Source organism: Ictalurus punctatus, chromosome 9, assembly GCF_001660625.3.
Source record: "Ictalurus punctatus breed USDA103 chromosome 9, Coco_2.0, whole genome shotgun sequence".
NCBI lineage: Eukaryota > Metazoa > Chordata > Actinopteri > Siluriformes > Ictaluridae > Ictalurus > Ictalurus punctatus.
The window spans coordinates 10,862,403-10,880,000 of record NC_030424.2 but is presented as its reverse complement, the minus strand read 5'-3'; the positions used below and the strand labels follow the sequence as shown (position 1 = coordinate 10,880,000).

General features: G+C 41.3%; 1 protein-coding gene across 3 annotated transcripts in view; it reads left to right on the top strand.

Annotated features, from left to right (window-relative positions):
- The window catches only part of LOC108270250 (disintegrin and metalloproteinase domain-containing protein 12), a 171,953-nt gene that overhangs the window by 134,344 nt on the left and 20,011 nt on the right, over positions 1-17,598 (top strand). For all 3 annotated transcript variants that reach the window (XM_017476732.3, XM_017476733.3, XM_053682469.1), the window contains exons 12-17: positions 1,491-1,668; positions 11,321-11,410; positions 13,053-13,248; positions 14,118-14,226; positions 16,026-16,224; positions 16,352-16,429. In XM_017476732.3, coding sequence (XP_017332221.1) covers positions 1,491-1,668; positions 11,321-11,410; positions 13,053-13,248; positions 14,118-14,226; positions 16,026-16,224; positions 16,352-16,429 — 850 coding nt within the window. The remainder of the gene's footprint in view (positions 1-1,490; positions 1,669-11,320; positions 11,411-13,052; positions 13,249-14,117; positions 14,227-16,025; positions 16,225-16,351; positions 16,430-17,598) is intronic.

Below are 17,598 nucleotides of genomic sequence, written 5' to 3'. Positions count from 1 at the left end.
GGTCAGACACTCTGTGAGTCAAAAACATTAAATACCATCTTTTGGCTTTAAATATCTTGATTGAAGAGACAACATAAAATGCATATCTGGTCAGGGTTACTGTGACCTTACACATACTGTCTCTGTGGCAGTTCTTTTATGACGATGTTGAAAATTTGTTGGCTTGCCAATTGCTCAACTCCATGAAATATGTATTCATAAAATCTCCATTTTGATCAAGAGTCAAGCTGTGAAAAGAGCAAATGTTACTTACGTGCGTGTTGCCTTGATGATTAACCTTTCTGTTGATCTAGCTAGCTCTCTCAACTCTCTCTCTCTCTCTCTCTCTCTCTCTCTCTCTCTCTCTCATACACACACACATACATTTTCAAAGAGCATGGAAAATTATTTGATCATTTAATTATCACATTTTGTAGATGAAGGAAATGCCTAATGACTAATACAATCAAGAGGAAATTTCACAGTTATTCATTGTGTATTATTATATTACAGCATTTACCCAGACACAATGAAGCTTTTAAAAATAAACAGCATGTAGTAAATACCCAGTGAGTTGGTGCTAAGCCCCATTACCTTTATGAACATCAAAATTTTACTTTTCCCTCCCTTGAATTCAAGCAGAGATCTCACTCAAGATCTACTAACTCAAGGCCATGTGTTTGCAGCCTAATGTTTGTGAGTGTGCTCTGGTGTTTGGCTTTTTCATTGCCAGTTTTAGTGTCTTAGTGTGTCTCTCTAAGGTGAAGTTTTTAAACACCCATTTTATATGGAGCTGCCTCAAAAAGAGACGTAAACTTGAAACAAATGAGCTCATCTTGTTCTGCTCTCAGATCTTTCTGCTCTCACAGTGTGGCTTCGTTCCAGCTTGTCATGAGTGACTGCTCTTTGACCTAGAGAGATTAACTGATGCTCAGGCTGCCTGCTTTGGTTGTTAGAGTGCTATGGTCAAGCTTGATTCAGAAACACACCTGGTTTTGTGTATAATCATGCTCCTAGTGGCAAATCATAAGAAATTTAATGAGCATTTCCACCATGACCTTTTACCATTTAGACTTATGCTGGCTGAGTTTGAATATCAAAGAGTAAGAATATAATTATACTGATAAGTGTTTTGCTTTGCTTAAGTGTTTTTTATATATCAAAGGCTTTGTTAAATTTTGAAATTTTCTCAGGAATCCTGTCTTAGAAGCAGCTGATAACACCTTAAGGCTGCATTACAGGCACATGTGAATTCATCCAAAAATACCATTCACATGAATCAATGTTCTGCAGAACCCAGCACATCCAAACAGATTTAGATTCAGATTTGGATTCTGGGCAAAAAGCTCTCAGCCTCTCACCAACCAGATTTCACTGTGCAAGGAAAAGAGGTCACCTTGTAAGCCTCACTCTGTATGCTGCATATTCACACCATATGCACTTAGCTAGAAGGACAAAAATGAATAGACTTTTGCATATATCTATGTCATGTTCGTCTCTCTCATTCTCAGGTACCCATTCCCCACTGTATTCAGCACATGTAGCAAGAAGGATCTTGCAGCCAGTCTGGACAAAGGCGTGGGGATGTGTCTTTACAACATTCCAGAGGTCAAAGTGCTGTATGGAGGACAGAAATGTGGCAACGGTTATGTGGAGGAGGGAGAGGAATGTGACTGCGGAGAACCAGAGGTACGATTTATGCAACTTATTGATTATTCAATTAGCTCTTATACTGGTTGCTTAGTGAGTCATTTTGAAGTTGTTGTACAGACCTAAAGTATTCAATACAAAGAGATGATAAGATATAAAAATTTTCACTGATCAGCCATAACATTAAACCACTAACAGGTGAAGTGAATAGCATTGATTATCTCGTTACAATGGGGTGTATGGTGGTTCTCAAAGTTGATGTGTTGGAAACAGGAAAAATGGGCAAGCGTAAGAATCTGAGTAACATTGACAAGGGCCAAATTGTGATGGTTAGACCACTGGGTCAAAGAATCTCCAAAACAGCAGGTCTTGTGGGGTGTATGCAGGGGTTAGTACCTACCAAAAGTGGTCCAAGGAAGTACAGCTGGTGAACCGGCGAAAGGGTCATGGGCTCCCAAGGCTCACTGATGTGTGTGGGGAGTATAGGCTAACCCGTCTGGTTCGATCCCACAGAACCGCTACTATAGCATAAACTGCTGAAAAAGTTCATGCTTGCTATGATAGAAAGGTGTTTTAGAACACACAGTGCATCTCTTGCTGCGTATTGGGCTGTGTAGACGCAGACCCGTCAGAGTACCCCGTCCAATGCCAAAAGTGCCTACAATGGGCATGTGAGCATCAGAACTGGACCATGGAGGAATGGGTTCACATTTTCTCTTACATTATTCATGTGGACGGCCGGGTGGGTGTGTGTGGCTTACCTGGGTAAGAAATGGCACCAGGATGCACTATGGGATGAAGGCAAGCTTGCGGAGGAAGTGTGATGCTCTGGGTAATGTTCTGCTGGGAAACCTTGGGTCCTGGCATTCATGTGGATGTTACTTTGACACGTACCACCTACCTAAACATTGTTGCAGACCAAGTACACACCTTTATGGCAATGGTATTCCCTAATGGCAGTGGCCTCTTTCAGCAGGATAATGCATGGTAGATACCACAGCACACATTCAGAGGTCTTCTGGAGTTCATGCCTCAATGGGTCAGAGCTGTTTTAGTGGCACAAGGGGACCTAAGCAATATTAGGCAGGTTGTTTTAATGTTATTGTTGATCGCAGGTTTATATTAATAATCACAGGTTTATATTAATGCACACGTTATTGTGCATTAATCACAAATCACAAATCACAGGTTTATATTAATGCACACGTTATTGTTTCTATATTAGTAAGTGTATGGTGGACGCTCCACAATAATCTAAGTCTAATAATTTTATTAGGAATGTCGTTATTTAACAAGAAATTAAAAATAATCATTTGATTTGATTTATTAGACAAAAAAAAAGTAGTGAAATACACTCATTTTGTCAAGGATAGCACAATAAAGATAAAAACTTGTTTCCCTCACAGTCCTTGATGTAAAGAACAAACTTCATTCCTAGTGACAGGTTACTATGGCATTGCTTACTAAAATATAAACCTACAATAAGTTTCTACATTGGCAAAATTTACAATCACAATTTAACATTGTCATGATTCCCCCTTGAAGCAGCGTGCTCTAAGCACGAATGCGCGAGCACCTGCTTTTCCGTTGTTGACCGTAATGACATCTGGACACGTGTGTTTTTTTTTATGTTTCTGTCATGTCTCCTCCCTGTCCTGTCATTGGCTGGGATTTCACGTGGGTCTGTATTGCTCTCAGCTGCTAGCAGTTTAGACGCTGATCATGTCCGCATATATACCGCGCGCCTCCCAGCACACAACGCGGAAGATTAATGTTATAGAGTTAGTTTAGTTCGTATTGTAGCCATAGTCACGGTCCATGTTTAGAATTAGTTTAGTTCGTATAGTAGTCATAGTCATAGTCATAGTCATAGTCACAGTCACGTTCCATGTTTAAAGTTAGTTCGCGCTGGATTATCCGCTTCCAGTTCCTCGTCATAGTTCGTTTCTCGTTTTGTTTATCGACCCTGTTTTCCGTGACCACGACCTAGATTCCAGCCTTGCCCCGTGTATGCCTGTTTGCCAATCGCCTGACCTCTTGCATGTTTGTGGATTACGTTTTGGATCACGTTTTGGATTTGTCTGCCTGTCTCTCTTTCAAATAAACAACTGTTCATCCTGCACTTGCATCCATCCTATCTCTGCTCTGTCACGATTCGTGACAGAATCTTCCGCCCAAACATGATGCGATTCGGGAGTCCGGAGGCGAAGGAGGAGCTAGAACAACTTCTCAGGGGGGTAAGTCTGGCAGGTGAACCTGCCCTGCCGTTTACCCACTACTACAGGAAAATTCATGCAGAGCTCAACTCTGAAATCCAAGTCAAGCCTCCAGTCCCTGAAATCCCAGTCAAGCCTCCAGTCCCCGAAATCCCAGTCAAGCCTCCATCCCTGAAATCCAAGTCAAGTCTCAAGTCCCTAAGGTCCAAGTCCAAGTCAAGTCTCAAGTCCCTGAGGTCCAAGTCAAGTCTCCAGTCCCTGAAATCCAAGTCAAGTCTCAAGTCCCTAAGGTCCAAGTCCAAGTCAAGCCTCCAGGCTCTGAAGCCCAAGTCAAATCTCCAGGCTCTGAAGCCCAAGTTAAGCCTCCAGGCTCTGAAGCCCAAGTCAAGCCTCCCGTCCCTGAGGTCCAAGCCAAGCCTCCCGTCCCTGAGGTTCAAGCCAAGCCTCCCGTCCCTGAGGTCCAAGCCAAGCCTCCCGTCCCTGAGGTCCAAGCCAAGCCTCCCGTCCCTGAGGTCCAAGCCAAGCCTCCCGTCCCTGAGGTCCAAGCCAAGCCTCCCGTCCCTGAGGTCCAAGCCAAGCCTCCCGTCCCTGAGCTCACGTCCAAGCCTGCTGATACAGTTGACCAAGTTCTGCTCACGCCACAGTCTGCTGACACGCCCAGCCAAGTTCCGCTCACGCCACAGTCTGCCAGTATATATGTCCGCATATATACCACGCGCCTCCCAGCACACAACGCGGAAGATTAATGTCATAGAGTTAGTTTAGTTCGTATTGTAGTCATAGTCACGGTCCATGTTTAGAATTAGTTTAGTTCGTATAGTAGTCATAGTCATAGTCATAGTCATAGTCATAGTCACAGTCACGTTTATGTTTAAAGTTAGTTCGCGCTGGGTTATCCGCTTCCAGTTCCTCGTCATAGTTCGTTTCTCGTTTTGTTTATCGACCCTGTTTTCCGTGACCACGACCTAGATTCCAGCCTTGCCCCGTGTATGCCTGTTTGCCAATCGCCTGACCTCTTGCATGTTTGTGGATTACGTTTTGGATCACGTTTTGGATTTGTCTGCCTGTCTCTCTTTCAAATAAACAACTGTTCATCCTGCACTTGCATCCGTCCTATCTCTGCTCCGTCACGATTCGTGACAAACATCCACACAATACACAATACTGCAGCCTATCTAATAACCAACTTTTGACTTTCAAACTAAAACCAACCATATTTGAAATACTTTTAATATCCAGAGGCAACTTATTCCACACTTGAGCCCCTGAGTATTCGAAAGACCTACGACCTTACATAGTTTTAAAATGATATAATATAATATCCATGAGACTAGTATTATAAAAAATGTCTCTCACTTACCCTAGAAAAATATGTATTAAAATAAGTAGGAGCTCTTTTATTAATTATTTTGTGTACCATTTTTAGTTTAAAATATGCTACTCTGCTTTCTATAGGTAACCAATCAAGATGTCTAAAATGGCATACATCAACATGTGTAAAACTACTAAAACCTAAAACCAACCTTATCAATTTATTTTGAGATTTCTGTAACTTATCCAACCATACACGAGACAGATCAAACATCCATGAAATGCATGCATTGATATGGAGAAGCTTAGTTTAAGGAGTCCCTAATGTCAGAGCTTTGTAATAGTTAGTATTAATTTCTCCACCAATGAAGAGTCTTCAGGACAGAGGACTTCTCTGTAACCTGACAAGGAGCTTTTTTGCTTTATTACCTCATAGAGAAAGAAAAAAACAAGAGATTTAAGAGTGAACAGAAACAGGAACTAGCTTGTTTTTAGGATGTTCTACACTATTAAATGTAACTATTAATAGACAAAAATGTGACGTCCTTTTCTGTGAAAATGTTTGTGATGGTAATTGTAACTACCCTTCACATGACATCAACCAGTCACTGATTATTTTCCTGTAACAGCAAAGTCTTGTTGTGTTTTAATCCTGGCCAGTGATACTACCGTCAATGAATAACTGAATAAATTAATGCATTCTGTTACACAGATGTATTGCAATGCAAAAAAATTATCATTATGAACTTTGCCAAGACAATTAAACCAATTGTGTACATGAATTGGTGAAATTAATTATATCCAATTGGAAATCACATGCTGCTCTTGAGGATGGCCCCACATGGACATCCCAAAGATCATTGAGATTATTGAATATGGTACTACTTAAAAACCATAAAGATGGCTTTCGACCGCAATGAACAGTTATGCTATGATGGCTTAGGACTGCAATTGCCATGAACAGTTCTGCACTCAAGTCTCCATCAGTGAACAGTGGAGAAGTTCAACAAAACAGACTTCGTGTGAAAACTGTAATGAATTTCCTGGTTCAACTGCACTTTTTGACCATGTAGTACAGAGTTATAGAAGAGATTTATTTTTAATTGCACTATCCTGTGTCACTCAGATGGCGTATGGGTTGCTTTTTGAGTCTGGTTCCTCTCATGGTTTCTTCCTCATATCATCTCAGGGAGTTTTTCCTTGCCACTGTTACCTCTGGCTTACTCATTAGGGATAAATTTATCAATTTAAACTTTACATCCCTAATTTATATATTTTTCTGTAAAGCTACTTTGTGACAATGTCCACTGTTAAAAGTCCTGTACAAATAAAATTGAATCAAATTGAATTTTTATTACTTTTTATGACAGTGTAAGCAATGCACACAATTCCTTCATGTGATCTACTTTGGGTCTTCACCAAAAGCCTGGATGGTCTTGACAGTTCATCTGGTTGACATTTAGCAGATTGTTCTGTTGGGTCAGATTGATCAAAGTGTTCTATATACGGTATAACGCACCAAAACTTGACAAGGCATTTAACAACACATTCACACATCTGGAAGTATGCAGAGAATACAAGCCAAAGGAAGGATGAATGCTCAATAAAGGGGCTTCATTGGATAGCCAGATGAGGGACCTCCACCCATTTTCACTCTTTCCATGTTCTGTCCTCATGCACACACAACAGGCTGATGTCAGACTGCGGGGGAGTAGCCAGGTCTGTAAAGAGATTCTGATCTCAGCCAAAAGAGATCAAGCCTCACCCGGCGTTCTGTCAACACAGGACCAACATATCGGGGCTGTGTTAAAGGGAAAAAAGGAGTGAATTAGAGGAAGTAGTAGAGAGACAGAAACAAAAGCTTGGCATAATTGCAGCCCTTGTGAAATCAACTCGATGTCCTAAATGAGTTCTACTAGGGAACAGACACCTGGTGTGCGTCCAGTCAATGTTTTTCTGTTAAACCACTTCTGCAGTTCTCAGGGTTGTTTCTTGGACTCTTGTCTTTCTGACCTCTCTCTCTCTTTTTATGGTTGAAAGGCGTCTTGCCTTTCCTTCAATTGTGAAGTGTTGATGAAAACCGGATCTTTTCTGGCAGTAACATACACACATCCTGGTTACACATTTAATTTGTTTCAGCATTTTTCCCTCTGATGGGTATTTAAACAATCACTATCCCCAAACCCCCTGCCGCCACACACACACATACACACACACTAACACACAAACACAAGTACAATGTAGTTGAGGGACTTTTTACAGTATGTGTTAATCTAAACCATGTGTTAACACACACCTACAGAAAGCTTGTTTTTTTAAAAGCTCTTTTTTCTGTTTTAATGTTCCTGTGGTGTTGTATATAAGACAAGACCATGTACACAGTGCTTTGCATAAGTATTTGTACCTATATTAATTGCTTGTCTGACTAATACCTTCCATCTTCCATGAGATGTTCAAAGTACAAGTTATATATATAAAGTTTGTGATATATATATATATATATATATATATATATATATATATATATATATATATATATATAACACACATATAAGATATATAGATTACAGCTGTTCTCCTATAATGCCTGATGAGGTTGGGGAACACAGTATAAACCTTGGGGACTTCCAGGAACAGGTGAGTTTAGACTGATATCATGTGACATTTTAATTGCACATAGGTTGATTCCATTCAAGTAATTATGTGACTTCTGATGGGAACTGGTTGCACCACAGCAAGAATAGCTTGGGGGTTGGTGGGGTGTTTTTTCATGGTTTAGTTGTAAATAATTTTGCAAACTATATTGACTTTTCAGCTACTTTATGTAAAGTCATGAAATAATCCAATGAAGTCCATTTCAGTTGCAAGTTGGTGAATACTTATGCAAGGTACTATGTATATACAGTGGGGGAAATAAGTATTGAATGCATCAACATTTTTTTCAGTAAATATATTTCCAATGAGGGTGTTGCCATGAAATTTTCACCAGACATCAGTATTAACTCAAGAAATCTACACATATAATGAATTCACAACATTAAAGTCCATAAATAAAGTTATGTACAATTAAGTGAAATGACACAGGAAAAAAGTATTGAACATGCTAAGAAAAAGCAGTTCTCCAAGGCAAGGTAAGGCAAGGAACCAGCTGAAATCCGTATGTAATTATACCCCCATCTGTGCAAATTAGTATCAGCTGGGTTAGTACATTGATGGTCTACATAAAGGCTTTTCGTTACCAAGGTGTCACACAAGAAACATCTCACGATGGGTAAAAGCAAAGAGCTCTCCCAAGACCTTCGCAACCTTATTGTTGCAAAACATATTGATGGAATCAGATATAGACCTATTTCAAAACTTCTGAAACCTCCAGTAAACATCTTTGGGGCCATTATCCACAAGTGGAAGCAACATCACTCCGTCATCAACCGGCCACACATAGGCGCACCTCACAAGATTTCTAACCAGGGAGTCAGAAGAATAGTCAGAAGAGTAGTCCAAGAGCCAACGACCACACGGAAAGAGCTCCAGAAACACTTGGAGGCAGCAGGTATCTTCATCACAGAGAAAACAAAAGGCAATGCACTCCACTGCTCACGCTCACCCCATAAGACTCCATTACTAAAGAAAAGGCATGTCGAAGCTCGTTTAAAGTGTGCTACAACTCATTTGGACAAGCCTATGAAATACTGAGAGTAGTGTAGTCTTTTTGGCTGTCATACTACACACCATGTTTGGAGAAGAAATGGCACTGCACATCACCCTAAAAACACTACACCAACAGTGAAGTTTGCAGGTGGAAGCATCATGGTGTGGGGCTGTTTTTCATCGCATGGTACTGGCAGACTTCATATAATTGAAGGAACGATGAATGGAGCCCTTTACCAGGAAATTCTTGAGAAGAATCCTGCTGCCATCCAGCAGGATGATGAAGATGAGACATGGGTGGACCTTCCAACAGAACAATCCAAAGCACACAGCAAAGGAAATTCTCAATTGGTTTCAGAGAAAAATAATCAAGGTGTTAGAATGGCTCAGTCAATCACCTGACTTCAATCCAATTGAACAAATTTAAAGACAATACGTTTAGAAGAATGGGCCAAAATCACACCTGAATACTGCGGCCGATTAATTTATTCATGCAGGAAGTGTCTTGAAGCTGTCATTACAATCAAAGGCTTCTCCACTAAGTATTAAATAAATTTCAGTCAGTGTGTTCAATACTTTTTTCCTCTGTCATTTCTCTTTATTAAACATAACTTTATTTATGGACTTTAATGTTGTGAATTCTTTATATGTGTGGATTTCTTGAGTTAATACTGATGTCTGGTGAAAATTTCATGTGAATAACCTCATTGGAAATATATTTACTGAAAAAAATGCTGACACGTTCAGTACTTATTTCCTCCACTGTATATTTTTTGCAGTTCCAGAGTCTCATTTCTCTTTTGGCAGCGTAGTTAATTTGTTTGCCGTTTTACAGTGCATCCGGAAAGTATTCACAGTGCTTCACTTTTTCCACATTTTGTTATGTTACAGCCTTATTCCAAAATGGATTAAATTAATTATTTTCCTCAAAATTCTACAAACAATACCCCATAATGACAACATGAAAGTAGTTTGTTTGAAATCTTTGCAAATTTATTAAAAATAAAAAATAAAAAAAAACACGTACATAAGTATTCACAGCCTTTGCCATGACACTCAAAATTGAGCTCAGGTGCATCCTGTTTCCACTGATCATCCTTGAGATGTTTCTACAACTTGATTGGAGTCCACCTGTGGTAAATTCAGTTGATTGGACATGATTTGGAAAGGCACACACCTGTCTATATAAGGTCCTACAGTTAACAATGCATGTCAGAGCACAAACCAAGCCATGAAGTCCAAGGAATTGTCTGTAGACCTCCAAGACAGGATTGTATCGAGGCACAGATCTGGGGAAGGGTACAGACACATTTCTGCAGCATTGAAGCTCCCAATGAGCACAGTGGCCTCCATCATCCATAAATGGAAGAAGTTTGGAACCACCAGGACTCTTCCTAGAGCTGGCTGTCCGGGCAAACTGAGCGATCGGGGGAAAAGGGCCTTAGTCAGGGAGATGACCAAAAACCTGATGCTCACTCAGAGCTCCAGTGCGTCTCTGTGGAGAGAGGAGAACCTTCCAGAAGAACAACCATCTCTACAGCACTCCACCAATCAGGCCTGTATGGTAGAGTGGCCAGACGGAAGCCACTCCTCAGTAAAAGGCATATGACAGCCCGCATGGAGTTTGCCAAAAGGCACCTGAAGGACTCTCAGACCAAAGATTGAACAAAGATTGAACTCTTTGGCCTGAATGGCAAGCATCATGTCTGGAGGAAACCAGGCACCACTCATCACCTGGTCAATCCCTACATCACCTTCCCTACAGTGAAGCATGGTGATGGCAGCATCATGCTGTGGATATGTTTTTCAGCGGCAGGAACTGGGAGACTAGTCAGGATCGAGGGAAAGATGAATGCAGCAATGTACAGAGACATCCTTGATGAAAACCTGCTCCAGAGCGCTCTGGACCTCAGACTGGGGCAAAGGTTCATCTTCCAACAGGACAACGACCCTAAGCACACAGCCAAAATAACAAAGGAGTGGCGACAGGACAACTCTGTGAATGTCCTTGAGTGGCCCAGTCAGAGCCCAGACTTGAACCTGATTGAACATCTCTGGAGAAATCTGAAAATGGCTGTGCACTGACGCTCCCCATCCAACCTGTTTTAGTTTGAGAGGTCCTGCAAAGAAGAATGGGAGAAACTGCCGAAAAATAGGTGTGCCAAGCTTGTAGCATCATTCTCAAAAAGACTTGAGGCTGTAATTGGTGCCAAAGGTGCTTCAACAAAGTATTTAGCAAAGCCTGTGAATACTTATGTACATGTCCTTTTTTTAATTTTTATTTTTAATAAATTAGCAAAGATTTCAAACAAGCTTCTTTCACGTTCTCATTATGGGCTATTGTTTGTAGAATTTTGAGGAAAATAATGAATTTAATCCATTTTGGAATAAGGCTGTAACATAACAAAATGTGGAAAAAGTGAAGCACTGTGAATATTTTCCAGATGCACTATATGACAAAAAGTTAACATGTCGAGCATTTATTTGCTATGTGTTTTTGTGTGTGTGTATTTCAGGAGTGTGTGAATCCATGCTGCAACGCAACTACTTGTACTCTCAAAGAAGATGCTGTATGCGCCCATGGACAGTGCTGTGAGGAATGCAAGGTACTCGTTTGATCTGTGTCTGTCTCTCTTTTGACACACTCTCTACTCCTCTGTCTCTCCTCCTCCACATACTCATTCTCAGAGGAAAAAAAGGAAAGCGTGGAAAACGCATTCTCTTTGCCCCATTAGTGAGCGCAACATGAACTGTCATTTATACTCCAAAAGTGCACGCCGAATTTCCTCCAAGGGCTTCAGACACATAAATCAGTCAGCATAGTTCACTGACTGAACGAGGACAGAAATACTGAACTGGCTTACAATCAGCAGTGCTTTTTGGCTGGCAAGGTCACACAGATATCTTTTGGCTCACAGCTTGGCTGACACAATTTGGCATGTGTTTTGTTGACTGTAAGCACTCATGAAAAAAAAAAACATCTTGGAAATTAAGTCCAACAGTTGCAAATTCCTTAGTTTCTTTGTTTTTGCTATTATAGTATTCTTAGTAGAGGAAACACTCTGTAGCTCTATGGTTTGTGCCACTGGTGCTACTAATGGTATTTCAGCAATGAGTGACACTTCCTCTTGGTCCTTGATGTGTTTTGTGTTGTAGTTCTTGTATGTGTGTTTGTGGTCCACGGTTTTCCCTTTGTACTCTTACTGAAGATGAAAAAAAAAAGTCTCCAGTTAATTATATCTGTATATTAAAATACATTAAAATCTACAGTCAACAGAAATTATTGAAAGTCTTGTAAAAACTAAATTGATTGTGTGACCATTACAAACACTTATTGGGGCAGTGGTGACTTGGCAGTTAAGGCTCTGGGTTACTGATCGGAAGGTCAGGGGTTCAGTATCCAGCATTGCTAAGCTGCCACTGTTGGGCCCTTGAGCAAGGCCCTTAACCCTCTCTGCTCCAGGGGCTCTGTATCATGGCTGACCCTGCGCTCTGACCCCAGCTTCCTAACATGCTGGGGTATGTGAAGAAAGGAATTTCATTGTGTTCTAATGTATATGTGATCAATGAAGACTCATTATCATTATCATTATTGTCATGGAAAAGCCCAACAAACCCTAAAACTTCTCAGCATGCTCTAGCAGTCTTCAGGTGATCTCCTCTTATATTATGTGTGTGCATGTTATTTTATGAATCCATCATGTTGTGCATCAGTGAATTTATCAAGTATTTCTTATAGCTGTTCTTTATTTTGTAAAAATATGATACCAATTTAGCATGTTTGCCTTGTACCTCCAGGGTTGGAGGTTCAGCTCCCCCATAGTTTGCATGTTCTCCCTGTGCTTTGGGGGTTTTCTCCGGGTACTCTGGTTTCCTCCCACAGTCCAAAGGCATGCATTGTAGGCTGATTGGCATTTCCAAATTGTCTGTAGTGTGTGAATGTGTGTTCGACTGTGAACTGCGATGGGTTGGCACCCCATCTAAGATGTCCCCACCTTGTGTCCCGAGTTCCCTGGGATAGGCTCCAGTCTCCACTCAACCCTGTGTAAGATAAGAAAATGGATGGATGGATGATAGTATTGGCAACAATCATTATGTTGGACTTGAAAAAGTAATGTATAGTATTTGGGGTAGATATTATGTTTTGGTATTGGGCTCCTTTTGAGACGGAGACCTCGCAACCCTGGTATGTATGTGTTTCTCTGTGTGTGTGTCTGTGTGTGTGTGTGTGTGTGTGTGTGTTTGAAGTTGAAGCCTGCCGGAACCCCATGCAGAGAGTCGAGTAACTCATGTGACCTGCCTGAATTCTGCACTGGTTTGAATCCCCACTGCCCGGCCAATGTCTACCTGCACGATGGGCACGCATGCCACGCCATTGACGGCTACTGTTACAATGGCATCTGCCAAACCCATGAACAGCAGTGCATCACACTCTGGGGTCCAGGTTAGTCTCTGAGCAGAGCTTGAATGAGAAGAAAAAGCTATACGCTATTCCTGAAATTTGCTGTATTTTGCCCCTGTTAAAGCTCATGCTGTTCTACATTAGTGCATAAGTGTAGTCCTTGCTAATACTGCTACTATTAGAACCATCTTCAGTTTGGGTCCCAATGACCCATTTAACCTCTGAAACTCCAGCAGCAAGTTTTGGGAGGTCTTGGTGGCATGAAATCACATAAAATCTTGATTTTGTTCATTTCGTCGCAGACATTTTGACAGTATCTGATCAACCGGATTGATTGGTCTTATGTCTATTTTGCTATCCAACTACTTGATAAAAGCATGACATTTAATTATCGTGTGAGAAAAACATACTTAGCTTGCAAGATTTTGGCCAGTTTTAGGTAGACAGACTGATTTTCACCAAATTTCCTTACCATTTCCATGTTATTTGGTTAAAATATATTTATGCTTTCTTAAAGTTAAGGTGCCATTGTATATTATAGACATACACACAAATAATAATAACAACAACAACAATAACAAAAATATTACTACTAATAATAACAACAATAATAATGATAATAAACACATTTGGATGCTTATGCCATTCATGCAGCTAAAGATTGTAAAATACAGTCATTGTGGGATATATTGCTAGACAGAGTTATATGTTGCCCATATAACATCCACATCATGCAGTGTTGTTTATTCCACATGGCTAGTAATGTGACACAGGGCACAGTTTGAAACTTGTTTAAACGGTATTCCCTGCTGTCTGTTTTGAATTAAGAAATTGACCAAAAACATAGATATTTTGTTAGTGTCATTCTGAATTAAGGATCAGAGTTAACTGTGTATTTTCTCTCTCTCTAGTGGCCAAACCTGCCCCTGGTATCTGCTTTGAAAGAGTGAACTCAGCTGGAGATCCCTATGGCAACTGTGGCAAGGATTCCAAAGGCTCTTTCGCCAAATGTGACGCACGGTATACCTTGTTCACTACACACACCACACAGCCAGGAATAGGGTGACGGCTTCATGGCGTGTCTCACATGCTTAAAATAATGTAATATTACTAAGAAGTGGAAACAGTTGACCTGATCTGGTGAACTCACTCTGGATTTACACTACAATCAGACACAGAAGTGTTTTGTACTGCTGTATATGAGTAGCACAGGCAACCTTTCTGCCCATTTCACACACTTCCAATTCACTTCCTTTCAGTAAGTCACACTTTACGAACCCAGGTCTTGGAGTACCCCCTATCCTGTGCATTTTAGAGTACACACACTCACGTCAACTCAGGAAGGACTGGTAATTGGCTAATTAGTTAAATTAGGTGTGTTGGGAACCCGTGCAAGCAGTCGAGGCAGTAATAAAACAACAGCATGCTTCACTTTTGTATCAAAAGCTATCTTGGAACAAAACAACAGTAATTATAATAGAGCTCTGTATAAAGTGCGATGCGAGACAGTGGGGCAATGAACAGATAGGATATTTGTGAGTTTTCTCATTGTTGAAGTTTTACTAAGTATGACTTGGCTTCTATGCCTATGCAAAAAGCCAGTTTAACAAGTATGGCTGTAAAATCAGTCTTATAGATGTTTTTGTTGTTAAATTGCTAGCTTCTTCACACAGTTAATGTTATGCTTTGATCAAGTTGTTGGTTATATTTTCAGCTGACAAATTATCCACAATGGACATGCACTGTTGCTTACACTGTAGACGTGGCAGCAGACAAGGTTTTAGAATGTTTAAATTTAGACTTTGGGTCGAACTGGGGTCCCTGTGTACCCACCGAGCCACCATGCTGTCCTGTGGTCATATTTAGTTGGAATAGAAACTTTAATTCCAACTTTGTCATTTTCATTTTTTGGGAATAACCAGATTTCAAAATAAGGTCTGATTGCGATACATGCAAATGGGAAACATATTACATTTCAGGAGAGCCTTAGTTTGCAGAAATTCATATAGTAGAAGATGTCAAATTTTCACCATGTGAAGTTATTTCCCAGGCCATAGCAGATATAGAAAGTAAGAGTGTGTTATTACATGATTGAAGGGTGATAAATGGGGGGGGAAAGCACACATAAAAAAGCAAATGGAAATGTATTTTGACAGATTAAAATGTGGATTAAAACACTGGTTAGAATGGAAGCATATACATTATATGGCCAGACATTTGTGGACCCATATGTGGTTTTCCCCAAACTGTTGCCACACAGTTGGAAGCAAACAATTGTGTAAGTTGTTTTTGTATGCTGTAAAATTACAGTTTCCCTTCACTGGAACTAAGGAAGTCAACCCTGTTCCAGCAAGACAGTGCCCCTGTGGACAAACAAGCTCCATGAAGACATGGTTTGCCAAGGTTGGAGTGAAAGAACTTCACCTTCACCTTCCCCTTCTGTGAAGGGCCTTCACAGTGCCCTGACCTTAACCCCACATCCTTTAGGATGAATTGGAACACCGACAGCACAAAGGCCTCCTGAGCTGACACAATTGCCTGACCTCACTAATGCTCTTGTGGTGGAATGAGCACAAATCCCCACATTCACACTCCAGCCTCTAGTGGAAAGCCTTCCCAGAACAGTGGAGGTTGTTATAACAGCAAAAACTGGAATGGGATTTTCACCAAGCAAATATGGGTCTGATGGGCAGGTGTCCACAAACTTTTGGCCATATAGTGCATGTTCTGTGATACATGTCACTAGAAAAGGCATGTGTGTGTGTGTGTGTGTGTGTGTGTGTGTGTGTGTGTGTGTGTGTGTGTGTGTTTTGAAACAGGGATGCTAAATGTGGCAAAATCCAGTGCCAGGGTGGTGCAAATCGACCGGTAATTGGAACCAATGCTGTTTCCATAGAGACCAACATCCCCCTGCATGAAGGGGGGCGTATCCTGTGTCGGGGGACACATGTATACCTCGGGGACGACATGCCTGACCCAGGACTAGTGCTGACTGGCACCAAGTGTTCTGAGGGCATGGTATGGCTCTGTAAAGCTTCAGGAAATGTTTCCCAAGCAGAGTCAATATTTAATCAGCAGAGTTGAAGTTTGAAGCGAACATGTACTCAGTGTCGCATTCTCTGTGGGTTTTTCCTCTCTATTACAGATGTGTTTGAACAGACAGTGTCAGAATGTCAGTGTGTTTGGAGTGCACGAGTGTTCAGGGAAATGCCATGGCAGAGGGGTAAGTAACACTAGCACACATGGGTAATCCAGAATGTTCCATATATAACCTGCTTATAATTCTGAAAAGTTAAATGGCGTTTTCTTTTGCAGTATGGTTGAATGTAGAAGTTTGCATATCCATTGGTTTCTCAGTTTAAAACCAACAAAACAGAAAACATAAAATGTTTTTCTTTAGTAGCCTTTTTTTGTTGTTGTCGCAAGCTGTCATGTACAGCGAGTGGCAATGGATGCAAGAGCGGTTAAAGGCGTTTAATTTAAAGAGCAGGCAGGCAGACAAGTCCAAAGCATGAATCAATATCAGGAACAGGGAACAGGCAGAGGTCAGGTGATTTACAAACAGCAATGTTGGGATAATCCAAAAGCATAAACCAGGAAACAGGGCTAGATCAAGTACACAGGAAACATAACACTGAAAAGAAGGCTTGGTATGCACAGGCAGCAAAACACTGAACAATATTTTGCTCAGAACAAAGATACATGAGGGTTTAAATACACAATCTAATCAAAGGGAAAACTAAGAACAGGTGTGAGTGATAATGTCATGTGAGTGAGACAAGACAAGGGAGGAGACAAGACATTAAAAAAAGCAAAACACATGTGGCAAAGTAAACAAAACATGAAAAGACAGAAGTGAGCACTGTACCACTTCTGGCTCTTATGCATGCTGAGCGCTTCTGTATGCAGTACTCGGCGCAAGGGGGAAATCCCTGACAGATCCTCCCCAAGGGCACTACTCCTGCAGCACCTTCAGACATTCCCCCCAGTGGTCCTGCCCCTCTGGGCAAAATGTCCACACAAAACCTAAGGTCCCGAGGTAGACCTTAGCTCTCATGTGGGCTTCTTCCAGCAGTGCTAGGAAGCACACATGGGCCATCTTGGTGGGTAGCAGGCAGTGAGTCGGTGACAGGCTCGCCAGGGTCAGGTGGCGGGGATGGGACAGGCTCACCGGGGTCAGGTGACAGGGCTGGGAAAGGCTCACTGGGGTCAAGAGATGGGGCTAGGACAGGATTGCTGGGGTCATGAGGCTTGGGAGGCTGCTTCTTCTGCCTCTGGAATTAATAAGTCTTGGGAGGCCTCAGGCAGGAACAGAACTTGGGAGGCTATATTGTTTGGCCTCATTGACCTCAGGCGTATGTCTTGGGAGGGCGCCCCATCGGCCTCAGACAT